We start from the raw sequence: 27231 nt of genomic DNA on the forward strand, positions 1-27231 counted from the left end.
GTTTTTCCTTCATACATGCTTTGATTCTCTGCTCTGTGGAACAGGGGACGTTTCTGATTACGCGTAATTTCTGTACCTGACAAGTTGGGCTATCGTACCGTTTGAGGGCCAATGGTCAGAAAGGGAAAAGACTGAAGAAATAAATCCTTGCGGGATCTGCAGAAAGGGTACAGAAGAGGTTGATCAAGTTCAAAAATTTACCTAATGCCAATTAAGAGTATTCTTCCGCAGGACCTTGATTTTATTTTTTTTCAAATATACAAAAATAATATTCATTTGTCTAGAGTGACCAGTGAAATACATGGATACCATTAATTGCTGAAGTATAATGCTACTACTGATTTTGTATAAATGTGTAACTTCGTTCCTGCAGAGCTCGATCAGAGATTTAATGGAGTTCTCTCATATAAGTTGTGAGCTTGGGCACTAAAGGAGATATTTTTTTCTTTTGTTGCTCACTGTGGCAAACTATTCTTCAGAAAGTAAATTTATAAACATTGATCGAGCGATTGTGATTTTATCATAATTTATCATTCTTTGCCTTGCAACCCACTTTTTAGATGTATTTCAAATAATCAACACAGAAACATTACGTTTCCTTTTTGTTCATTTGTCTTTTTTTCCAGAAAGCCAACCAGAAGAAAAATCTGAAAGCAGCAGCGCTGGTGAGTGTGGACACTTTATTTGAAACACTTAAGAAATTGCTTATGACCGCACCTTTTCAGTCTTACTTTTCAATAAATCAATAGATTTAAAAAAAAAAAAAAGTTGTTTTTTTTTTTTTAATATTTCTAGGGTAGAATATCACAAAAATGAAAAATGACTTCATAAACTGATTGTCTACTGTAATCAAAAGCTTAAATTATTAATATTTTTTATTTAAATGAAGGGGGGAGAATGATGAGGGAGAGCTTTAGAAATGTAATGTTCTTTTGAATATTATTTTAGATATTATTTTTCTTTATTTCTCAGCTCTTTTTTCTTTTTTTTAGATTGATTGTCTGTATCTTTCAGTTTGAATTCTTTCCTCTTGATTGGAAAGCTTGTAGCAAATTTCCACATCTTTTGTTCTTTGATTTTAATTGCATAGACTGCGCACTCAGAAAATTAGTGTTCTAGTATTGTACTTTCTTCAGTTTTTCTAATGAAAAAAATCTTTCTGCTGAAAGATTTATAAATTCTTTGGAAAGAGTCAAAAATGGTTAGTTGACTGATATTAACTACCAGTTACGTGTTAGTCAGTCTAATGATGTCTTGAGTACAGTTCGAAATTCGAAGGGGGCTTCTCAAACTGCAGTTGCTACAGTCGAAGTGTCGGGGGTTTTTACACGCTTCAGAGTACTAAATAGAAGTATTGCCCTTAGATTAGTATTTTTTTATGAAATGGGCAATGTGCTTAGATCAGATAGATTCCTAAGGCTACCTGATATCCTAAAGATTTTATTTCAGGTTGGAGCTAATCTGTGCAGGCTTCCTTTACAGTTAATGGAAGGAGATGATTCCAGAAAGTTGTATTCTAACATAGGTGTGTGGAAGTGCAATTCCCCAGCAGCTGGAGCAGAGCTCTCTTGAGGACTTGTGCTCCTACTCAGCTCCCTTCTCTTCTGTTAAAGCCTTTGGGCTTACGTTGCCAAAATTCCCAGATGGGTACACGACAGCATGAGAATCCTACAGTGTCAAGTAGTGTTTAATAAAAATCCCCTTTTCTGCTTTTATTAAAGAGATGTTTCAAAAATATCATTAACGTACTAGTGCAAATAAGTGCCAATGTTAGCAAGAGCCTGTGAACCTGGGAAACTAGACACAGCTAATACAAAATATATAGACAAATCTCAGTCTTGTTAGTAGAGGGATTACGTCTGATGCACACAGATTAAATAGTACTGGGACTGGGCTGGCACTCTTAAGTGATAATGGCAGAGATAGTAGATGGAATGGAAAGAGTCTCATGCTCCTGTCTTTCTTAAAAAAACAATTCCTAAACATAAGACTAATGCTAGTGGGTTTTCAAAATGTCTTCTTGAAAGTAATTTTTTGGACACTTCAATGTGGAGATGTCCGGTTTTGCTAACATTTGACTTTTATTTGAATTGCATTTCAGCATCAAATGTTGTCAAAATGTATACTTTGTGTCTAGCCGGGAGTAGGGCTTGGGTTTTGTTACTTGTAGGAGGGAATTCTTTGCAATACTGAGATGCTTTTAATTACACTGGCTTAAGCGTGTCAAAAGACTAGTGTTAGAAATGTACAGTCTGTAGACACATACTGAATTCAAGGTGTGTTTTATAGCTTACAGTTTTTCTCTCAGTTACTTGTTAAAACCTGTTCACTCTGATTATATGTTAATTGTGGTGCAGCTTTAAGGTTATGAAGGGCTACTTTCTAGAGATTAGTGTTTTATACCACTTGAAAACTGAGACTCGCTGCTGTGGGGTGTTGTACGTAAAGCAGATCTTGAGAGTTTAACTGCTAAAATGAATCAGAGTTTTGGTACTTACATTGCATTTCTCTGATGTTCTTCATTTGTAGGGATGCACCCTTGGTTTTGCTTGGCTTTGGGGTTTTTTTTCTGTTTTGGTTTGTGTTTGAATGATTGAATTATCTGCTCTTCACTCTTGGCGTCTCCTCCTTGTTCTGCAAATATTGTGTAAGGTGGCCACGTGTTTAGTTGTTTGGATTTTTGCTTTGGTCAGAAGAATGAGTTAGTGTGTTCTGTGGGCTGCTTAAATACACTGACGAGATGAGTGCTAAACACATTTGATGGAATCAAGCTGGTTATGGATTTATTTTCTGAGTGACTGTATTTGGTTACACAGAGGCATTTAAAGGAGGACTCTCAGACATCGGTTGTGCTTATTTGTTTATTCACTTTTTTGTCAAAACCGTCGTGGAACTCAGGTGGCATTTTCCAAACTACCTCTCAAGTAATTCAGGTTATTGAGAGCTCCATTTTGCTGTTGATCTACTTTATCTTGGCCTACAATAAGTACTTTTGAGGCAAATACAATGTTTTTTATGTATTTATGTGGCATTCTAGCAGAACAAGACTGTAATGACTGCTTTTAGGTATTACTGTAATAAAAATACCTAATTTAGAAAGTTAATAAAGGAAATGAATGAGACAACATTTAGAAATCCTTCGACTTATATCCTTAAAAAGCTCCCCCACATTTTTACATTGGGGGGGTACTGTCAATCTTCAGAATTTCTTACGTCCCAAATCATTAGGATTATATACGACACTTTTAATCACATTTATTGTCGGGCCAGTTGTGAGCCGCCTCCCAGAAGGCAAGATGTTATCGGTGTTGCCACTCTGCTGGATGTCATTTGGAGGGAGATAAGTGGTACTGGGTCAGACCAAAGGTCGTCTAGCTGGTATCCTGTCCTCAGTGGTGGCCTATTGTAGATGCCTTAAGAAGAGTCTAAGAACAACACAGAAGCATAGTGGTACCTTCCCAAAATACTTTTTCCAGCCTTTAATGATTTGCAGCTCAGGGAGATCCAGACCCAGGTGTGATGGTGTTTTATTTAACAGGCCTTTGTGGATTTTCCTTCTATGAAGTATCCCTGGTGGTTTTTGAGACTGTGTAAACTTTTAGTGTTCATAATATCCTGAATGGCTACAGTCAAAATATTCAGGAATCGAAGCATGCCAGAAACAAGTTTATCTAAACTAAATTTGAGCTCCCTTTGCACATGCAGTTTGATAATTTTAGATTACTTTTTCCATATAAAAATCCTATATGATTAGTTCATGTGATAAACAGCACTCAGGGATTCAACCAGTGTTGTTTAGTGCCTGAAGGCTGGTTTCTGCTAAGTGCAAAAGGGGTGTAGCAAACTACACACTCAGCTAAAGGAGAACAGAAATAAGAATTGGCTATTCTTGTTCCTATATGATGCTGAGCAAGTGATTTTAACCCCAGCTATCTGTATGTAGCTCCTGTTTGCTTATGGCTTTGCTTGCACCTACCTGTAAGTGCTGTTGTAGTTACAGAAGCTGTGAAAACCAAGTATTTCTGCCAGTTAAAGTGTCACTTGTCCCCCCTCTCCCAAAGAAAAATACCCAGAAGCTGCTGCCATGAGGCTGTGTAGTCTGTTGAGAATGATAAGGTAAAGAAATGCATTCTCATGGAAGAGCAAATGTACTGTCCTTGCGGAAGTGCATTAAATGAAAGTTGCACAGGCAGCAATTGATAATAATGTTGCCTAAGCTTTGAGAATGTAGCTTTGAAAGCAGAGTATTGCTTTGGGGAGGGGGGGTGGTATATCAGCTCTGTAAACAAACTACATATGCATCTTTCTCTTCAAGAATGTGTACATCAGGGAGCGTTAATGCACAACCTACTGCTTGAGGTTCATGAACCTATTTCAAGTCAATTGAACTCCTGTTGTATCCAAATTCCATCTCTTACAGTCTTAAGTTTATAGCAAATAGCAGCCTTCAGTATTTAGCATGCTTTAGGACAGGGTGTTAGTCATCTCTTTTCCCCCAGCCTGCCAGTGAGTAATACAAATGCCTTCTAGTGAAGGGAGAGGCACCATTGGGACCATTTCTGATTTTACTTCAGGTAAAAGGAATAAATTATCTGAGCTGCTGCAGGCAATACGGCGTGAACCTAGTATTAAAATTTTGACAATTGTGAATGTACATGTTTGACTGCAGACGCAAATACGAGACACTCAAATTGTCTGTAGATCACACTTGCTTCATTTTTTGATGTTGCAATAAAAAAAATTCAGGTGTTGATTATACACGTGTTGGAATATTTGAAATTCAGTGTAGGCACTTTGATAAATGCTGCAGTAAAATCAGCAATTTTTTTGTTAAAGGCACAGAGTTCTTACATTACAACACAGAACTGTGTAAAGCTGCTGAATGCACATTTGATTTCATCCACTTTAGAGTGATTAACATGTATTAATTATACTTCAAAAGTGAAATTCTAACTGAAAAATTATCATTAGGAGGAATAAAACAGTAATTCTTAATTTAAATACTAGCTGAGCGCTGAAGGTAACTTGATTATGGAATCTGCCATTTTCAAGCCACGGAAACATTTTATGTCTTGAAAACATAACTGGATTTGTTGACAGATAAATTTAAAGTACAAGCTTCCCAGCAGTTTTACAGGAGCCATAGTCATTAATGAGACTCTGTTTATAGCTGTTAAAACACAAAGAAGCAACAATTCATGCTTTAAGGTATATGTAGTCAAAGTCTGTCATACTGGTTATAATAAATATTGTGGAGAATCAGGGAAAGTGCATTGGTAAAACAGCAAAAAGGACATGGATTTAATTAGATCAACATGAGCTAGAGTTAAATTCTTTAAGAATTTGCATAATTGACCTTGGTGTCCTTGGGGCCTGGCTATTTATTTTAGTATGCTTTATGAATGTTCTAATATTTATGTTTGCCTGAGCAGCGCTGATGTATTTATTATCATGCAGTCTCTATCCTGAGAACAGAACCCGATATAAAACAGCGGGAGTTAATCCCACGAGCTTGTTCTGTCCTTCAGCAATGTCTGCATCCAGCTTGTTGAAGCACTGCACTACGGGGAAGCGTGCTTTTGGCTCGTATCAGAGTTCTCAGTCTTCCCTTCTGACTCTCAAGAAATCCCAGGAATTTCAGCCGTGCCTGGCATCGGAGATCGTGACTCCACAAATTGTGTTTGTCTTCTGTGAGGGATTTTGCTGATTATTGCAGTTCACCCACCTACCAGCACGATCACGTTTGGTGGTTTCAGACCTTTGCAGTATTGCAAATTAGAGCCTTGAATGGTGGATCAAAGGGGCAGAGGGAGATCAAATGCTTGCTGCCTTGGCCGATGCAAGAGTGGTGCGTAGCAGATGTAAAGCTAGCAGGAGGCAGTTTCAAAGTAAATGGAAAGAGGTGGTTCTGCACTCAGAATGTAATTGAGCTGCTGAATTCCTTGCCAGAAGATGTGGATGTGAAGGTGGTATTTGCTAAAGGCTTACATGACCTTGGAGGAGACCAAAGAGGTACGTGAAAGAAAATCCACCAAAGGGTACAAAGATGGAGAGGACATCTGATTTAAGAGACCTCATGCCACAAAAAAATGGTGGACACTGGGATGCATACCCAGTGGGAGAATCATACATGTCTGCTCTGCCCTTTGGCTTTTTCATGGATATCCACTTCTGGCCACTTTGCTGGAGTCACAATGCTGAGCAAAGCAGACCTTTAGCCTAATCCAGTACTGTTCCTCCCAGGCTCTGGTGGGTTCCCGCCCTCCCCTCCCCCATTTTTTTCTCCCAGTTCCGTACTGTTGTTACAGAGCTTGCATCAGGGATAGTTGAAGTTTCTTCTTTTTAACCGTGGAGCTAACTTTTGAGGGGGAAGGCAATGAAGGCAAAGGCAAGAGCAGCTCTTCTAAGGTTGTGTGTTACCTCTGCCTTTGCTAACTGCAGCTGCGAGAGCACTGGAGGCTGCAGCGCAGTAGGACTCGAGCTTTCTGTATGTTTGAGTCTGGAAACAGTCTAGCAGAGCTCACTTGGTGCTCTTCCTGAGCTATAAGGCTTTTCCAGCCCCAGCATCTTGCCAACAGCTGTGGTGATACAGGAGCAGGAACAGCGTGTAGCTGTGCTACAGCATATTGTCTTACTCAGGCAGGTTGTCTCAGGGATTTGTCCACTGCACTCTGTGGGCAAACCCTAAAATCATCATCTGTGCATGGCAGAAAAGTCTTATAGAGGTGGACTTTATCGCAATATGAGAAGACATAAAATAGCCTACATGTTACATTTCTGCCCTCTTGGGAAAGAATGTTATTTGCTGTTCGGTTTAGACAATGTGTTGGAAATATCACAAGACCTGGCAATGCTGCAAGGCCTTAGATAAAGTTACTATTAATAAGATTCCTAACCTGAGAGTACCTTTTTCTCTATTTAGCTGATTCTTATCAGCCTGGCCTGTAGGTCCTTTAGTTTGTCTCCTCTTAAATTACCAGTTTCAGCATTGAGAAAATGCACTGCCTTATCCCTAATACTTGCCAAAGGCTTTATTTAAGTAGTAGATAGGCAATAAATGACTGGGTTTGGCGTTACAGTTGCTTGTTCTGTTTACGTTTTTTGATGCTTAGCCTGTTCATTGCTAGTTTGTTTGCTTAATTTTTTCTTCCTAATTGAGAGTCTGTACCCACCTCTGACCTGTTTTTTTTTTTTCCTTCATCTGTTCACTATGGTACAAAATCAAGAACCTACTTTGAGATAACAAGCAGCTTTCTGTGGAGCTGGAGCAGTAGATTTGTAGCTCAAGGTTTTCTGTTGGCAGATTTTAGAAAAACTGAATTCCTCTGACTTCTGCTGCAAAAAAGAAAATTGCTTTTCTGAATTCTGACATATGAAAAACCAAATATATATGGTTTTAATTTAACATTTATTTATTTAGTAATTTCAGGATAATTAGACATTACTTGTGTAGTACAACCTTAATGTTGCGCTGTGTGGGCATCTGCCTTCTCCATAAAGCCAAGGTTCTTGGGTGATTGTCACTGACACGGAGTCCCTCAGCCCTTCTCTTCATCTCCTAGTGCTCAGGAGATGCTGCTCCCTCCCCATCCTCGCTTCTGGGGCAGTCCAGCACTTCAAGACTCCTGACCATCATGCTCACGGCTCTAGCAAGCCCTCATCCAGAAGATCCTCATCTTCTTGGGGCATTTCCCTAGCGAACAGCCTTGGGCTTTTAAATCTGAATTCTCATCTCCTTGGTGTGCTCCTGTGGCTGGTGAAGTGACACCCCCTTACACAGGACACTGAATCTCCCTTCAGGAGATGTGAGCAAGAAAACTTGCCACCTCCTTTTGGTCAGGCTTTCCATTCCTGGAACCAAGCTGCTGTTGAAAGCTTGGGGTGGGGTGGTGTCAAAGGCAAAAAAAAAAAGATGTATCCTGGAAAAGCGGAGAGATCTCGTTTTTGAGGTAACTGAAATAATGCTTGGGTTGGAAGTAGTGGAATCCCCCTTTAATGTCCAGAAAGACGGTGGGTTTCATGAGCTCTCTGTAAACCAAGGTTATGTCCCCCAAAGTAACACCACCGCTGAACACAGCGATACTGTAGTTGCTTTTAGCATGATCAGGAGAACGTTACAGGCCTTCAGAATGGCTCGATTTGTAACAGTCATCTTCTGACTACTTGGTTTTGAAACCTTAACATGTTGAACTTACATGTCATCATGTCCTAATAGTGTTTTAAATGAGTAGCTGCTGTTTACAGCTATAATTATTGTACCAGCTTTGTGAACAGTTTTGTTTCTGAAGTGGCAGAGCAGTATTCTTCTCTGAAGCTTAAAATGAACAAACGTGGTGTTAAATGATAATGGCAATGATGTTAAACTGTTACCAGCGCAGATAGAAACAGCTTTTTGTGAGACTGTTGCTTTAGCTGTGTGTGATACTCTTGCTACACACATTTTTAGGAAAAGAAATCAACCATCTAGGTCTACAGGGTATTATGCAATTTCTTTCAGAAAGAAAGGCAAATGCGCTTTCTTTTTCCAAGTCTTGCTCATCGGCGTTCCTCAGGTGTCATCATACATCTCTCTCCTACCTTACTCGGTCCTTGCTGCGCTGCTTGTTTTCTGGTATTTTATCGCAAACGATGATGATTTATAAAGGCAGTATTTTGAGACAACATTCTCTGTGATATACCAGCAGATAGGACTTACAGGATGTCTATTTCAAAAGTAATTAAACCCCATATGTTAATTTTCTGATCTTAAATTTCTCATGCCGTATCGGTTGCTTTTGTTTCAACCTAGTAAATTATGCAAGCCTATCTTTTCATGTGAAAATACCTTCAGGTTTTTAACTAGTAGTCACTTTCCTGTCATTTTAAGAATTTCTGCTCTGTGTTGCAGGACAGGAGACAAAATTAGGGTTAGGCAATAGTTATTTAGCAAAGATGAAGTAATTCTAGCCTAAGAAAATAATATTTTGTCATAGACCTAAGTTAACTCGCACCCTTCATGCCCAATCCTGATTCATCAGTCAACAGAATTAGGGCAACGTGACCCTTCTACCCAAATAAATTAATGGATGAGGCGCACAGCTGTTATTAAATTGGAAAATTTGTTGCCTGCCCTTATTCTGCTTGTATAATAACGGTGAGAGAAGGAGGAAAATAATTTTCTTAAGCTGTTCTCATCTTCTTGAATGGAAACCTTCTAATGCTTTTAAGTAAGAGGTGAAAATAACAATGCCACTGATTGCTGCAAATGATGATGTAGGGTTTTTTCCCTTTTAGGATCTAGAGAAATATCACCTACGGTAGAAAAGAAGTGACCAATTGTCACTTACATGGTTGTAATAGGTACAAATGCAAAAAGGCAATTAAAAATAAGACGTGTGTTGGAAAATGTCAATAGTGCAATTATGATGCTGTGAAACACTGGTCAGGGGGTGAGCAGGTAATGAAGGTGCGGAGTTGGAGCTGTAATTTGACCTTGTTGCGCAGCCTGTATATTTCACAGCATCAAGGCTACCTCCAGAAACCACATCTGGCTCTAGAAGTCGTTGGGCAGTAAATGACTGGAGACTAAGGAAATACTTCAAGGGAGCATCGTATATGTTTTTTCTGGGTTTATATTCTTTCCTAGGCATCCCTGACAAAGCCCTACAACCTGCCTGGCGAATGGAAGGGAGGGGTAGGGTGAAAGAAAAATGAAAAGTAGTTGCATGATGGTGGGAGGAACAAGATAAGGGGAAGGATGTGAGGGTCAAAGGATCAAAAATGGGAATTCTGCCCAGAGATGTGAAGGATCAGGGGATGGAAACAGTTCACAGTCACCAGGGGATACTGGGCTAGATAGACCTTAGCTGACATAGTGCAGCCACTTTTAGGTTTTGTAACGACAAAACATGTAGAAATAAACCAGGTAGTTGGTACCTATGACAGTGTACTGCCAAGTGTGATAAAAGAACCCTTGGCTTCTCCTCCACCGATGGAAAAGATGAGCATCCGAGTGTGGGTATTTTGATCAAGCTATATATATTTTTTTCATGAGCAGTCATTCAAGGAATTCAGAGGGGCAAGGATATTCTTTTTGTAGGGTATGGGGGTCAGTCCTGCCTTCAACTCCATCTGTCCTTTCTGCTTGGTGGCCCCTTTTCTCGCCCAAGAGAATGGGCAGGGAGGCAGGTGGAGCTGACCAAGCAGGTTACGTGCCTCCTTGAGGAAGGGGGAAGAAGTTCCTCTTTACTCCTACCCGAGCAATTGAAAGTCATCAGAGAAATTATGGAAATTGTTGTTAACTCCTGGTACTTGTAGGACTGTTCTGATATGGTCATTGTGATCCAAGTCATAATGGGAGAAAAATGAATAGCAATACTTTGCACGCACATTGTATTCTAAGTAATGTTCGAAAAACTGTTAGTATTTCTGACTTAAGCACTTGATTTTGCAGCTTTCTCGCTTTCGTAGTAGTGTTAAATATGAAATTTCCAATCTTAAAGAAAAGAGAGAAAAGGTAACTGATGTATAACTGGCTACCTTTTCTGGCACACCAGAAAAAAAAAAAGTGAGATGGAACACAAGTATCCACCTGAGTGACTGAACATAGGCAAAATATATTTATGTTATTTTTAGCGTATTTATGGAGTAAAAAGGAAACGTTATTCACAGTATGGAGATTTTATGTGGTCACTTTGTTCATATACCAAAGCAAGACACTTACCCACCCTAGTTTGAAAAATTATTCAAGTTTATAACTAGTTTGAAGTGTCTGATTGTAACTGATATGGTATGACTCAGCATATTTGTGGATTTCTTCAACGTGAACAGGGAAGAGAATGAATTTTTTACCCCCGTCTTCCTTCTGTTTCTGCTGTGTGAATCAAACAGCTGAGGGAGGTGCCTTCGATGAGAGATGGCATGTAAAAATTTCAAACCCTGACACTTGTAGAAATGCATGAGTGCTCATGAAGATGGGAAAAGAAGACAAGATTGAAGTTAGTGTTACAGCAGATGACTTTATATGTATGCCGTAGATGTCAGTATTATTTACACAGAAATAAAAAAAAAATGCGGTGAAAAGTGTGTAACATAATGAATCATTGAGTTTTAAATTTTAAAAAACCAAACAACAACACAGGAATTTATTTTTACTAGTGATTAGAGATGTACATTTTTCACTTGAAACTCTTTTTTTTTTTTAAGTGCTCTTTTTCATAGGTTAAGAGGAAAGTAGGTACTCTGAACCAAATGGCTGGCAAATAAAACCTTCCCAGTAAATCTTTTAAGAACAGCTATAGAATATTCTTAGAAGATATTTCAGATGGTTTGAATTTTACCTGTGACTGCCAGCTTGTTAATAGCTTGTACTCCAAAAGTATTTTCTACAATAAATGCAGAGCCATTAAATTCTCTACTGCTTTTTCATGAGGGAAGTCATGCTACGATTTAAAACTGGTGCTGCTTTCTGAAGTGCTAACGATTCCTTGATGTTTGGCATCCTAAGAGCCCAACTGAAAGGCAAGCAACCACAATAGATTTTAATTACCATATATTAATTGTTTGAAATCGAATTTGATTTTTGCTGTTTTTCTTTTTTTTCTTTTCAACTGCAGTGACACTTTAAATATCAGTCAAAGTTCCATTACAAGCGAAGGTTATAACCAAAAGCGTTTAAGTGAAAATGGATGATTTGACATCCTAGGAGCAACAGCCTCCTCCAGACTTTGTGCTTATGCAGGCTGTGTATTTGACAGCACTCAGAGCATGCGTCTTCAAAACTTGTAGATTAGTTATGGAGCTTTTCTAGATTGTCTTGTCACTTTCTCTTGCTCGTGTAGACAATTGTGTCCACAAAGGGCTTTTTATGTCATTGTTCTGTGCGATGGTGTTTCCAATTCTTGGCCTAGAAGATCAGCAGGATTTTGGATTTCTTTTAGGGGAGCTTTCAAATTTACTTTTCACAGAAGTGTTAGAGGTTCTTGTATGTACAAGATTGGTGGTTAATGAGGATTTTTTTTGAAGATATTTGAAAATAACTGGGGGGGGGGGGTGAAGGAGGGAGGATGACGCACAGTGTTGGAATTCTAGCTGGGATGGCCTAGGAGTGTAAAAGAAGTGTGTAAAGAATTGTATTTTACTATATATCTTTTGTTTGTAGATAGTTAATGTATTTGGACAAACTCGGAGAAGTTTTGGTATACATGAACAGTTCTTCAGCTTGTATGTCTGAAAAGCACATCTCAGTACTACTAAGGGTGGATTTTTTTCCCTCTAAAATCTGATAGAAAACTGTTCTCAGCCTGTCTTGTGTTAGCTGTTTTCCTCAGTTGTCACTTCTAGTATGGATTGTATTGCATTTTGTTGACATTATTAGTATTTTTTTTTTTTTCCTGTACAACATTGATGTTTTGGGGAAGTTGAGAAACTACGTGGTTGTTTTTTTTTCGTTCTTTAGTAGCATTTGACTTGAATTTGGGGTTCGTTTGAGCTGTGAATGATGGTTGGGTTCAAGGATGGACGAAGCTTAAACTTAGAGTTAGTGCAGCTTCTTTTTGCCTTTTGCGATGAATTTTTTTAGTCCGCTTTTGCGGAGTGACTGGTTTGTAATGCTTGTGGTTAAATTAGCTACAGTTGTTCCATAGAAGCTATTAAAACTTTCTTTAAAATATAAATGAAAAGATCGGATAAATAGTGGAGACGAGGAGAAAGAAGGTATTTGTTGTATTACTTAAGAGTGATGCATTTTAAATGCCAGCAGGTGGTCTATTCAAAACCAATAGTACTAGTTGCTTTTAGTGAGCCATTGTGCAAAGCAAGGGCTCTGTTAATTGCCTGTCCTTATGAGCACAAATTATTACTAGGAAACAGTGACTTTAGCATTGTAGGATGTCATTACTGGAAACCTGTTACACGAAACTTTGTCAAATATTTTTATTAGCCATTTGATATGTATATATAATTAGAAATTTTAACATTCTATGCAGATTCAACTCATTTCCCATAACAGATCTCATCTCCCCCAACATTATTTTGTTGGTTTATGTGGTTTTGCCAATTGTTGTTACTGTAGTAACACAGCTGTAAATTTGGGTTTAAGTGAGTCAAGAAATCATTTCACTTTAAAATCAAGTTGATTAATTTAAAACTCTCTTGCAATCCTTTTTTTTTTTTTTTTTGCAAATTCAGTACAATAGATTAACATAAACACTACTGAACATTCAAAATCATTTATTCCAGTTAAAATCCATTCTGAATTTGTTATAAGCAAAACATATTTTAAGCCTGCTTGTTATATGAAAATAGTCTCCCTGCTCTTCAGGAGGGCAGTTAGGGGTATGCACGTTAGTCATACAAGTACACAAAAATTCAGCTACGCTCTCTGGTTGAAAGACAGCATCGAGAAAACATATATTACAAAGAGCATAAAGCATTTGACCTGTGTTTACAATGTTTAGCAGATAATTTTTATTAAATTCAGGCATAAAATTTTCATTCGGCTTAAGTCAGTCAGAGATGGATGTCATTATGAGATTTACATACCATTAGCTCACATCAATTGATTAGCAGCCGAGCTCTGTGGTAGGAGGCTAGTTCGATACGTTATTTGTGATGCCAGGAGGCTGCAGGTCAAGGAGCTTTTCTGGCTGCATGCTTGTTTCCTTTGCCTTTTGTGATTACTTGATAAAATGAAGTGCATCACTGTGAACAATTGACCCTTTCGTGCAATCCAGACTGGTCAGCAGTCTAAATCCACATTTCAAAGCCATCATTATAGCCTCAAACTTAAGAGTTTCCAGGGTGCAGACAAAGGTGTTGTCCTCCTTCAGTACCAGTCGTGTACCATTTTCAGACTTTATGAAGTACTTGAATTGAATAATATTTGAAGATACCGAAAACTCCTCCGGAAATCCATCCAGCCTGCTTTTGGACACCAGTACAATTCTGGATTTTATTTTTGCAATGAAATCAGGAGCATTACAAAAGATTCTAAGTCCTTGTGAACGGTCGTGGCTGTCAGTTATTTCCAGGAAAGTAGTCTCTCGAGATGCTAGCTGTTCCTTCTCCCACCTCGATTTCACTGCATCCGAGAGTACCTTAAGCTGGAAAAAATCTGCTTCTTGTGCCAGAAGTTGATTTTCTCGAAATCCTTCTGGTAGAAGAAGTTCTCCATTTCGTAGGAAGTTGAGAATGTGTCTGAAAAGGAGTCCATCTCTGTCGATGAAGTAATGACCGTCTGCATCAAACGGGCACATTATTTTTCCGTTTATGATCCCTTCAAGAAAAGAATCCGGATACTTGGTTAGTGTCTGTTTTTGTGTGATATATAGATAGCCACCAACGTTCAGAGTAATCAGAGATGTTTTATATTCCTTGTCTTGCTCTGAGCCTTCGGAGTTGCTGTGTTTTTCTTCGCATTCCTTTTCTCTTCTGTTTATTTTTCTCTCCATTATTGAAGCAAGGACAAAAAGCCAGCTATCTTGCTTTGTTCTTGTCAGCTTGCAAAGAGATTTTTTGGTTTTAAAAAGCACCTTTATTCAGCTCCGGCACGATGTTGGAGTGGAAATGCTGCTAGCATTGCTCCGACTGTCAGCTCGGGTTTGCAGTAGGTGGCGTATCAGCTGTGTATGCAAGGAGATATCAGGAATATGACTGTAAAGGAGAATTTGCATTTAACTGTATAAGGGAAGAAGGGTATAACAACTGTTTGTCTCTTTCTTTCCTTTAAGTCTAAAAAGTTTACGTAGTTTTGGGGGTTATTCACATCACATACCACTACTCTAAATGGCATCTTATTTTTAATACTTTAAGATGTATTTGTAGTATCAGATGGCCAAATCATGTTTAGTGCTTCTGGTGTTAAACAGATAGCTTCCTTTATGTTTAAAGGATTTTAATTTTCACAAAGCATCTTTTCACATTTTTTTTTTTTTTTGGTACCCATCACAGTAGCTGATGCGTACAGCAGGACATCACTGAAAGGAAAGGTGTCCCTGTCTGTACAAGGTGGGTGTTGTCTCTGGAGTGCATGCACATACATATTACGCATTTATCGGACACGTGCACGGTGGTAAGATGTTTTCACAGAAGATACTCTGGAAGTGATGCTGAGGACTTGTTGGTCTGACCGTTTTAAGCTCACGGTTAAAGCTTCCATTTGCAGTTGATGGGAGCATCCGCACCAACACAAGATTAGGTTTTGCTTTTTGCCTTTCTTTGTGTCACAGATAAAAACTGTTTTATAGAGATATTTACTCAGCGATGTTTTTTTTTAAGTCATTGAGGCCATCTAGCATCAGTTTGTTCTTTCTCGATAGAAACAACTCAGCTGTCCTGTGGAACAAAGGGTTAGTGTGCCTACAGATAGCTTTGAACACCACATAACATTATAGCTTAGCAACACTTGGGTACGGGGAGGGAGGAAACATCGGCAGAGCACACTCGAATCAAATGGCTGTCTTCTCTCCATGAATCTGTGCTTTGAGGCTCGCTCTCGGTTGCCTCTTTGAAAAGGGTTTCCCCTTTAAACATTTGCAGCTCGGAGCAGGAAAGGGGAAGCTCCCTGCACATCTCTGGGTGCCGCAGCATGCATTCCCCAGCACGGGCGGGAGCGAGCACTTACCTTGGGCTGGACCTGGAGAGGAGGTCCCATCTTTTTCAAGATGTATTTTTCACTTTACAGGTAGATGTATCCTGCTTTGCCTGATTAGCAGTGAAAAGTCATATTATTCTTCTATAAATTCTTCTGCTCTATATCTAAATATTTTATTCTTACTGCTCCCACTGTCTCTAAGCCTGTTTATCGATACTGTAGAGTCATCACTATAATATTTTATTAGTTGATAACTGAATCTAGTAGAAATAAATGCACTCTTTTTTTACTTGCTATTCTCCTTTGCCAGGGTATCCCTAGCACTGATACGCTAAATTTTTCTGCTGCTTTATGCGATATATTAAGCAGATATTATTCATTAGATTTGATTTATCAGGAATTAGTCATGGTTTTAATTTTAACTCTTTGATGCTGTTGATTCAGTCAAGGAGATTTCAATCAGTTTCTAGTTTTCAGACATTTAGACTTTTTGTTAATTTTTTTCAAAATTAACTCATTTCACAATTATTAAATGAATAATTGAGAAAGTGAAAGAACCAAATAGTTTTAAGTATGGGGTTTTTTTTTGGCCATTATAGGAGACTTGTGTTCAAATTTAGTTTATCATCAAGTGATGGAAAATTCAGTTATAATGTGCTTAGATTGTGCATAGCTACAGTGTTGAACCATTTTAGTGGCTGCTAAATCCTAAGAGAATTATTTCTGTAGTGCTTTCATCTTAACACAGTGATCTTGAAATACTTTGAAGCTGAACTAGGAATGTCCTGGCACAAGTAAGTAGGGATTTCCAAAGAAAGCTGGGATTTGTAAAAGATAGAAAATTCTTCATGGCCAGCTAAACTGTCTGCATTTTAAGAGACAGCAGTTACAGAACAGTATCTGCTCTCTTAGTTTTTCATGCTCATCATCTTCTCAATGTTCTAACACTTGCAGTTGAAATTTTCCACTTTTGTGAATGAGTAAGTATTCTTTGAAAGTTCATGCAAAATCATTTCAGTGGTTTTGTATGATAAAATATTCAAAATTGATTTGATGTGGAAAATATACTCTGTGGAGATCATGAATATTTACATTTAAACCTTTGAGACTTGAAAAAATGTAGAGCTGCTGTAAAATTTTCATCACCACAAACCCATGTAACTTTACTTCACTGCAGCCGACAGTCATCTGTAACACAAAATCGGAGGCTGGCACATCTCTGTGAAAATTTTCCACTTTCTGGGCCGTACTACAAGACAACTTTTTAAAAGAGCCCTTGTTCTTCGTGTGCACTTGGTGATAACATATGGTATTGTGGGGCCATGTAGTTTTAGTGAGGTGGGAAATATTTTAGTGGTTTCGTATAGCTCAGTGTTTTCTGAAGGTGTAACTAGAAGAACTGGATTTCCTTTTCTCTGTCTTTTTGTCCATCTTCTGGAAGATGATGCAAGAGTTTGTTTTAGTAAAGGTATAAAAGTATTTCTTGCAATCAAGTCTAGAGACTTGAACAGCTCTTGTGCTCTGAGAGTCTTTGTGTTGTGCACCAGGCGCAGAAGAGCTGAGATGTTCCAAGTGTGTCCTGCTTCTTCTTTCCTACTTGGATTGAGATGGAACAACCTTCTACTGTGTGCTTTCCCATGCCATGAGCAAGCTGCCTCTGTTTCTGCCCTGCACAGCTGAAGCATCCTGCTTGCCGATGTTGGTAGTTAGCAATCCTGAAATGGCCGCTGCTTCCCAAATTGTTAGTGTCACCTGTTTGCTGGGATTGGCCATTCAAGGGAGGAATAGCACTGGAATCCAGCAATTGCAAGGGTGTTCTTTTAGTTCCCGATTAAGTCAGAAAACATACTAAGTGCTCTCTCTCGCGCACACTTACGAGAGTGGCTGTAGTAGTAGTACTCCATTTCCAAGTTACTCATCCTTTGGGCTGTACCAGGAGGGCAATCTGTGGAGTTTTTCAGTTTCTTCTCAGTCAAACAATCTGTCCTGGAGACAGTGAAAATGCAGTGCTGGCATCTGTCAGCTACACAGGGAAACAAATACAAGGAGGAAGGGGATACATATCTGCCCCTCAATCTGTCCTACGTGTTTCCTTTTGGAAAATAACTTCACTCCTCCTCAACTTCCATCATTTTTCCGAACCTCCTGGTCTGGAAGCTTGAGCACACCATGGAGCTGAGGATTCAGGACTTGAGCACACCACAGGAAAGTTGGTGATTTACCAACTTTCTGGTTCAGCTTACTCATGTGTCCGAACAGCATCAGCTTCACTGAGAGTCTGTCAGTGAAAACGACCTGGATTACAGAAAACAGCTACTTTTATTTATTACAGTACAAAAGGTTATGAGGAGAAATTTCAGCTATAAGGGGTAGAGAATTTTTGAAGTGTATTAGGAAGCCATGCTAATGAAATCTGTTTGGGTTATCGAGGCAATTTGCTAGTCACTTAATGTCATAGCACAGAAAATTGTCCAGGTTGTTGAACAATTAAACCATTCAATAGCTACTATCTCAAAGCGTTGGTATCATAGACATTCTCGTTCCAATAATAACGCCAAGATGTTGATTAACAGCTATTGAAGACAAGATCTACACACTAATTAAAATTGAAGGTTTTCAAATCAGCAAGTCTGAACAATTTGCATTCAAGAGTTCTAAAAGAGCTGTCTAAGAAACTCTATCAACAGTTGCTGTTGATAATTTTTGAGCACTGCAGTTCTACAAGACTGAAAAAGCAAATGCTGTGCCAGTATTTGAAAGCTGAACTGGATAGCCCAGGTATCTAAAAACTAAAAGGGACTGTACAAAACCCAATAAAACATCTGACTTGGGCATCAGTCAGTTGAAAATTAAGGAGACTAATGTAATGCTAATCAATGTAGGTGGAGGGAAAATGGATTGTGCCAAAAATTTGCCCCTTTTTTTTGATTACAACTTGTTCAGCAAAGGAGGTAATGCTTTTTTCTGTTAAATCTTTGAGGACGTCCTGTTTGTCATCTTGAATAAGAACATAAACTGTATTAGTTTCCCTTTCCTTTAACTATACAAAAATGATCTGCAGGTTTCAAACTGGCAAATGTTAAGCAGAGAATTATCACTAGAACGTTGCTGTGATTTGGTTCTTGGTCCTATTTATTTTTAGTCAGTGATCAAGGAGATAGTTACTGTGAAGTTTGGAGATGATACAGACTGAGAATGTAGTCAATAGGGAGATACATTGCTGATGCAGAATCATTTGGATAGTTAGTTAGGATAACATTTTAATATGGCCAAATATGAAGTTTATACACCCAGCAATACCCTGTAGATGGGGCTTGCAGTACGTAGGTTTGTGGGAGGGTTAGGGCAGAGGCTCTTTCCTGCGTATAATGCATCATTGACAGCTAAACATGAGGTCATTGTTCTGTGCCGTGGTCAGCAAAACAAATGCAGTGTGTATCTTTGGATGCCTAAATAAGGGAGTGCCAAGCAAAGACCAGGTGATCCTGTTCCCTAGCTGCATGGCTGCCAGGGAAGGGTGGTCTGAGAAGGACACCAGTTTTGAAGCTGCCCTTTGACTGGAAGAGAGGTGCCACAAAATGCCTCTGGTCTGGAAGAGCAGAGCTGAGGTCTAGTGTAGGAGGGGGCTGCTCCTTGCCCAGCTGTCACATGCAATAGCCTGCACAGCAGCGTAAGTCGGCAACGGGAGCTACCGGGGCTTCCAACTTGGACGCTGGGAAACAACAGCCCACCTTCTACCTGCTGAGGAGCTGGAGGCATGTGTGCCCATAGCCTGTCCTTACTGCACTTTCTTCCACTTTTTCCTGCTGCCCGGCAATCGCGCGTCCTGAGGCAGATCTTCATCTCCACCTTCCCTGGCACCGCTCACAAAGAGCAGATCACAAACCCCAGGTCCTGCCCCACATGCTGTCAAGTCTGGCTCTGAGAGACAATGTCTCAGGAGAGACATTCGTGAACTGAACTTTCTCAGGCCAATAAGAATGATTAAGAAGCTGAAAAATAGGCCTAATGGAAGATTCAAGAAAACATGATTTGTTTGTATTAGGTTTGATAAATGTGGAGAGTACATAAGTGCTTGGATGGGCAGAAATGCTTTAATAGCAGGCTCTTCAACTTAGCAGTCAATGGTCTAACAAGACCCAGTGGCTGGAAATTGGAGCTGGGTGCAGTCAGACTAGAAAACTGAGACATTAAAGTCTCCAAGCCAGTCCATCTCTCCCTCAAAAAAAAAAAAAAAAAAAACCAAACCAAAAAAACCCAAACAAAACACCCAACCCCTATCAAACCATCTTCTGCACAATTTCAGGAAATTTTCTCAGTGCCTGTTTATTAAGTTTGCCTTAAGCCTTTTAACCACATTCTGTTCGTTTGATGATGATTGTCAGCAGAATTTGAAGCTGGAATCGGTGTCTCCCCAGCATATCTCCCTATCATCTCACTTGAAAGAGTCAACAGTTGAAATTCTTTTATGAATAAGCACCAGGGTATTTGGGCAGGTAGGTCAGGGTGAGCATGAGCTAATGATGAAGCTATGGGTTATGCAGACCAGCCTGTCTGGGGCTGCACTCACAGTGTACTTATACCTGCCACCCCACACAGGGCAACTGAGAGTGTAAGATGCATGGGAAAATGTCGGTTTTCCCTTCTAATCACTGGTTTTAGCTAGTCTTCTAGACCTGTTCGTTTATCTTGTACTATCTATCTGCTTTATTTTGAGTAGGTATTTTTAACAAGGAATTGCCACTTTCATGCCTTATTCATCCTTTGGCTTCTAGGCTGATGTGACTATGGAAATACCCAGGCAGACATGTAGTGCTTTAGATGTCTTTTCATGGTCTTTTGCCTGGTCTAGTGGGAGGTGTCCCTGCCCATGGCAGGGGGGTTGGAACTAGATGATCTTTAAGGTCCCTTCCAACCTGAACCATTCTGTGATTCTGTGAAGACAGACCTAAGTCTCTGAACTTGAGTTTGGCGAATAAGTCTGCGAAGGGAGTAAAAACTGTGTTCCCCTACTACAGTCTTGCATCCAGAGGTTTGTGTGCATCTTTGCAGATTTGTTCTGCTAGACTCCCTGGATGTGTTAAAATCCCCAAGAGTGTCCAGAGAAAGTAGGACATAAACCTTGACTTTTGGACAGTGGATGAGCTTTGACAGCAGAGTAGCTTAGCTGCAAGGTGGCGTTCTTGGAGGCTGCGGAGAGCCTTGTACCATGAAGCGACTGGAACATTAAAAGCCAAATCTGGATCGGTGGTTAATTAAAAGAGGGCATTAGCCAAGACATCAAAGATATTACTAAGGATAAGCCTGTTTAATTGGCAGGTTCATTGGTGTGGGGGAGCTGTCTGGTTCGCTGATCCTGATTCTTAAGATTAAGAATAATTTGAAAATTGTGCAAGGTGCAGAGAGATTGATAGCGGCATGTCACTCTTCGGACAGCTGGGCTGGATGGCTCAGATGAGTATAGGCTGCTTGGCCTTGAGCCTGTACCATAGAAACTAGTGGAAAAATTGTCATGGAGTTCACAAGGTAGAAAAGATCAGAAACATAATGAATGCAAGCAAACGTGGCTTTATGTAAAGGGTTTCTAGTCAAACAAACCTCTTTTATTTTTTTTATTTTGGAGACGGTGAGTGTGATAAAGTAACAGCATGTTTGCAGCCTGCTTAGCATTTCGTATTGCATATAATTTAGAATCTTGTGATATTCTGATTTATGTCCAAAAAAAAAAAAAAGCAAGCACAGAACTAGATTAAAAACTGTCTGACAGTTATCAGAAAGTAATTATCAGTAGGAAGCAACTCAGGTTGTAGGTTGAAGGGCTTCCTCCAGGATTAGCAAGAAGGACAGTAGTAAGTGAGAATCACTGCTAATAAAATGTGTCGTGATTGACACAAATGCTGGTAAGACAGTGAATAACTACGACAGAACTGTCATGGTGTGACCAGGATCACTTAATTCACAGAATCTGTTTAAAGACAATGCATTTTAACCAAGCCAAAGGCAATTACACACCTAGGAACAGGGAATGCAGAGCACACGGAGCTTAGAAAAGACTCAAAATAGATCTCTTAGTGATATAATAGTCAGTCAGCTCCATCAACCCCCAGAGCTTGATTTTTACAGACAAATTGATCTCAACCCAGTTTTAACTGTCTAAACACGAAGCACAGTCATGGGACACAGACACCCCACCCCCCAAAAGAAACCTTCAAAAACCAAACCCACAAAAAAACCCCACCAATGCAGGGCAGATCATTGAATCCTGAAAGTGATGGGACCATTTTCACCTGAAAGTCTCCCTTCCTCTCTCTCTCAGCTGAATTCAGAGATTCTGCTGAATAACCTTGAGATGGCTGAAGCGAGGTGAGAGAAATTCCAGCTCCTGTACCTGTTATTTTACCTCCATATACGGTTTTGGTAGGACCAGTGCAATAGTATTACATCGATTTTTTGGTCTCCATATTCTTAAAACATCATTTCAAGATTGAACAAGGTGCTGATAAGAGACCCAAAGCTTATTTAAGTGTGGCGTAAATGTCTTGTGGTGAGATAATGCACGAGCTTGAATTACTTCATTTATTGAAAAGATGATTGAGACGTGACTTGATTACAATGTATAAGTAATTTCAAAGGGAGAAAACACCAGGTACTAAAAGGCTCTTTAGCTAGCGTAGTATAGAAAGTCATAAGAAGAACGAACTGCTAGAAGCTGAAGGCAATTTCATATGAGAAATTAAGCAGCAATATTAGTACCACTTTAGCCACAAATAAATTACTAAGTTCTGTATGGAAAGAAGAAGGTAAAATTTATCTGTCTGTTGATACACAGGAGGTCAGGCAAATTTGCCAGGTTGTCTCTCCTGACCATAAAACCTTAGGAATCATAGAATCTGTAAAACCAGAAGCATTCTAATAGAAATTTTCTTTGTTTCATTTAAAAGTACCTGGGAAAGTATGTCATTCTTACTCCTTTCAAGGATTTAGTTTCTATCAAACCAAGAAATTTTAGATTAAATCATTTTAAAATACATGCTGTCAAAGTAATCGCTCTCTGTATTATTCAGGGAGAGCAGACTTGGATTTCCAGATGTAATAATATTTCAATCTATAAGGCAATGGAAAAAGCAGGGGCATCTCAGAGTGCCTTGTGTTACGTGACATCAATACAATCAAAAGCGTTTCTGTTATCTTCTATGACATTGCCAGCTGAAGGTGACGGTGACAGTGTAGTGCCCTCCACCAATACCAAGACAAGGCTCTCTGTTGGAAGGGCATTTTAAATAGCAAGAGCTAATCAAGCCGTTAAAGCTAAGAAACTCATCCTTTTTGGTTATGCAAGAGGTGTACGCTTTATAGATATTGCACTGGCCGTGCCCAAAGGAGATGGTTAAGTTGCCACCCCACCCCCCTACATACTACATATACTAGAACTTCATAGTTGAGAAGCGGGTATTTGCCCACTATCATTCTCTCTTCCTTTCTACGTCAAGTTGCTTCTAATTTTTAGGGTTTTCCGCCTTTACAGAGTAGGCTGGGACTATTGCGCTGCTCTGTGAGTCTTCGTTGCTTTAGGTGAAAGGTGTTCATTTCGGATTACAAAGTGACTCTGTTACAGAGGTGAATGTACAGAGCACAGTATTAACTAAAACTTAGTATGTGATCTCCTAGATTGCTAACTGCAAGTTTTCATGTCATTTCCCCGAGTGTTAGCATATGTAGTATTATTACTTTATTGCATTATATCCCTTTAGTGAACTGTTTTTTTTTTTAATTGTAATACGATGAAAATAGCTTACTCTTTTTCTGAGGATAGGAATAAAATTAGCTCTCATTTTATCTTCCACTAATTTTGGATACTTTGATGATCTGATTCTCTTTGTAGATTTTTTTTTTTCATGGTAATTGACTGCATTCAAAGCACTTTTCTAGCTGACGGTTCCTAGGTAAGCTGAGTGCAACAGTCTAGGAAAGGAGGACCACACGGTTACTGTCTCTTATTTAAAATTTGGTCTTTGTGTTTCATTCTTATTGTAAACCATCTGATGGCAAAATAAGGATGTCTAGGGGTATCAGCTGTGCAGGCATGTTTTTCCTGCTTTTTTCTCCAGTGTCTAAATAGTAGAGATTTTAGAACTTACATTTACATTATATGTACTAAATGCTGAATTAGTGAAAAATAATTCAAATGCAGACCGTGTTGGTGAATCTTATTTTAATGTCCAGTTTTGCTTTGCTTTTTTCATTCTAGATAAACTTTCCTTGGAAGGAATAGTGGTGCAACGTGCTGAATGCAGACCTGCAGCTAGTGAAAACTATATGAAACTGAAAAGGTAGGAATGCTCTGTCTATCTGGATATGTGATATCTGACTTTGATGCTTTTATTATTGCCTTACTAGGGATGGATTACCATGTTCTTATGTAGGATTTGTACAGGATAGGAACTGTTCTTCCTTTTGGGGTGGATTTACTGTAGGAAAGGAATGTACCTTCCCTACCCTTGTACCTCCCTCTGGTGTTGTCTGGTGGGACGATGTAGACTTCTGTGTTCCATCGTGTGCAAAGCTCTCACTAGAGCACACATTGTGTCCCTTCATACCTGAATGTATGAATGTATGGCTATATTCAGATGCGATTAAAGCTAAATTTCCTGAGGACTTAAAGGTTCACGTTGGTCTGGTCGGGGTACGCTTATTGAGCATGTGTTTCTGTGTGGATTGTCCAAATTTAATTCCACTTAATACTGTGCCGTGCTAGACGAAGAGCACCTCTGAAAAGATATTTAAAATGCCCAAAATAAGAAAGAGTTCAGGGAGAAGTGCTAGACCTAAACTAGCATGCTTGCCAGAAAAGATAATGGCTGAAAATGTCAGAAGTGGCATGGAAACCACAAGACATACTTTTAACTGAATCATTCAGTGACTTTTGAAAATTTAATACGATGCATCTAGAATTTACCATGTGATCCATATATCATATGGAGAATTAACTTGATGATGTTCTCTAGTAATAAATCAGATTCGGAATTGAATTTTGCATTATATTAGATACATATTTATATATTTTAAGCAGGTGAGTTTTAATTAAATCACCCTTTCATATTGTGAGTTTTGTAAATAGAGAAATGCAAAGCAGGAAATTTCAGGAAGAGACTGGTCCATGACTAGTTTTAGAATCGTCAAAAGAAATGCAGAAAAGACAAAGTGATGTTTTTCCCCAATTTGTGATCTGTTTTCTGATTTACAGTATCTTATGTTTTATTAACCTCCTCTGTCATCTAAACTGCTCCAGTATTTCCCTGTTGTGTTCATTTAACAGTGAGACTTTATGTTCTAGCTGGTGGCAAACCAGTACCAGAAGTTTGCTCATGTACAGTGAACTACTTCATCTCAGACTGTGTTCTGTGATTACTGTCATGACTTTTGTCATCAGTGTGAAATGGAGTATGAAGCGAATGTAATGTTACTAGAAAAGGACTCATTTCAATCCGGCAATTTTAAATATATATGAATATAGTCTGTGGGGTGTATTTGCTTCATAATTGTTTTAATCACAGGTTGCCTGATCCAAGTGCTTTTTTGAATTTTGTACACTGTCTTCTATTAGTTGATCAGATAAGCTGCTTCTGGTAAGGCCACAGCAGGAGACCAAAACAAAACTGATAGCTTTAATGACATACTACCCAAACTTTGAATTTTTCAGCATTCTATTTTGTCACGCATGCCTGCATGCAGCCCCTCCTGGTCTTTGATTTTGTCATGTTCAACTCCTATACGAGCAACAGGGATACGAACATGAAGGCCGGTTTTGTGTTTGGAAGCGCTGGCAGCTGAAAACTGATGGTGCTGTTGTTTTTTCTTCCCTGTAGAAAAATTGTCAGGCTGTGTATGCCTAGTTTCTAACTTTCCATGTTGTTAAAGATTTTTTTTTTTTTCTGCCTTTTACCAAAAAGTTTAAAAAAAAAAATCTTATCTGGTGGGAATCAGCATGAGATTTAGCAGATCTAGCAGTCACAGCCTCAGAAGAAATTGGTTTATGTCCAAATACCGTCTCTGGTATTTGAGTAGTAGGATCTAACTTTCCACTGCCTTTACTCTCTCCCACCCTCAACATGCTGCAGTCTGTATTTGTGCTTTAAAAAAGTGACAGCATTGAAGATAAACCACATAAGTTCTAGGACTGTGTTATATTAAACCATTTGTATTCACTTTGCTATTTACTATTGTGCTTTACATGAGAGAGACTCTCCAAAGGTGGAATTGATAATATTGATAAAACAGCAAGTCTGTTGTGTAGGCTTTAAGTGCTACAATAGTAAATTGAGTCGGGAGGGAAATAAAATTGAAAGATAAATGCAGTTGCTTCAAACTTTGAAGATCTAGAAAATGAAGTTAAGCTGCATGCTCCAATAACTGCAATCATTTGTTTTCTGAAAGCCGGCAGTGACCAAAGGGGATTATATACCTCCCTGGTATTAAATGCAGATATGGATCCCCTCTATTTTACCCTCTGTATCTGGGTCAAGGAAATCAGCTGATGGGTGCGTGGCGTGGCATTTGATTCTATGCTGCTCTGTAGGTGGGAGATGTGTGTGACATGTGGGTTTAAGGATGGGTAATGAAAGCATACAGTTTGGTGACACGCATGGGTGAAAGCATTGTCGAACGGAGCGGGTGGAAAGAAGGGTTTTTTCCCCAAGGAGCGACCTTTGATTTGATTACGGGAAGGGTGTAAATGGCTGATGTTCAGAACACTTTGAATACAAGGTACAAATGTGTGTCTAGGGATGACTAGTCAGAAAGGTAAAACAAAGGTTGTGTGACCTTCACTTGGTATTTTACATTTTGGAAGCTTTGTTGTTAGTAGATTTTTTTTTTTTTCCATTTTCCTGAAATTCAAGTTCTAGAAGGGGAACAAGTGCCATGAAACGCATGCTATTCTGCACTAATAAAGCTTCATGCTATTGAATTTCCTAGAAAATTTTTTATTAACAATGGATTTATTCTTTGTAATGCCTTAATGATTAGTTATACATTCGCAGTTACCACTGGTGATGCTGTTGCAGCTATCTGGAAAATAATATGTGGTTTCCAAGCACCTGTTCTAATTTGTGTCTTGTGGGAGTGGATCTCGTGGTCTCACTTAAAAATATTTGGACTGCGTGGTAAAAAAAAAAAAGCCAGGCAGACTCTGTTCCCAACTGTGGACAGTTCTACTGTGTGGTAGTCACAGAAGATTCTGTTCCTTTCCCCCTTAGTCTTTCTGGTTGATATTTTCTTTCTTGCTCCGTCAAGCCTGTAGGACACAGGAAGACGGTGGCATGTGAACTGTAGTAGCAGAGGGTGTGTATCACAGGGTTACACGCAAGGTGCATTGTATGGTGCATGCTATGTTTGCACCGGTCTTGTGCCCCCGCCATACATGTCACCTTAGTTAGGTGGCCTTTTCCTTCTTCCAGGATGCCCTAGGTGGGCTTCACATCCACCCCAGATGGTCCACTCAAATTAGATTATTTTCTTCATCAGAAAGCAGTCAGTTTTGTGCCATAAGAAGGCATTATCTGTCCCTTAATTTTGCCTGTCTTTGATTTTCATTACCTTCATTCCATGGTCCCAGTGCTTAATTGTCTTGGAGTTAATGGCTTCTCAAAGAGAGAGGTCCT

General features: G+C 39.2%; 2 protein-coding genes across 2 annotated transcripts in view; one reads left to right on the forward strand and one right to left on the reverse strand.

Annotated features, from left to right (window-relative positions):
* GTF2F2 (general transcription factor IIF subunit 2) overlaps positions 1-27231 on the forward strand; it is a 96092-nt gene that overhangs the window by 20435 nt on the left and 48426 nt on the right. The window contains exons 5-6 of the mRNA XM_074565185.1: positions 627-665; positions 23820-23901. Coding sequence (XP_074421286.1) covers positions 627-665; positions 23820-23901 — 121 coding nt within the window. The remainder of the gene's footprint in view (positions 1-626; positions 666-23819; positions 23902-27231) is intronic.
* Positions 11087-15074, reverse strand: KCTD4 (potassium channel tetramerization domain containing 4). The gene has a single exon (XM_074565193.1). It carries the CDS (start codon positions 14427-14429, stop codon positions 13656-13658), a length of 774 nt encoding a protein of 257 aa, XP_074421294.1. The 5' UTR covers positions 14430-15074; the 3' UTR covers positions 11087-13655.

Source organism: Larus michahellis, chromosome 1 (assembly GCF_964199755.1).
Source record: "Larus michahellis chromosome 1, bLarMic1.1, whole genome shotgun sequence".
Lineage (NCBI taxonomy): Eukaryota > Metazoa > Chordata > Aves > Charadriiformes > Laridae > Larus > Larus michahellis.

Coding starts and splice junctions, on each gene's coding strand:
- KCTD4 (XM_074565193.1), bottom strand. CDS start 14,429: ATGGAGAGAAAAATAAACAGAAGAGAAAAGGAATGCGAAGAAAAACAC.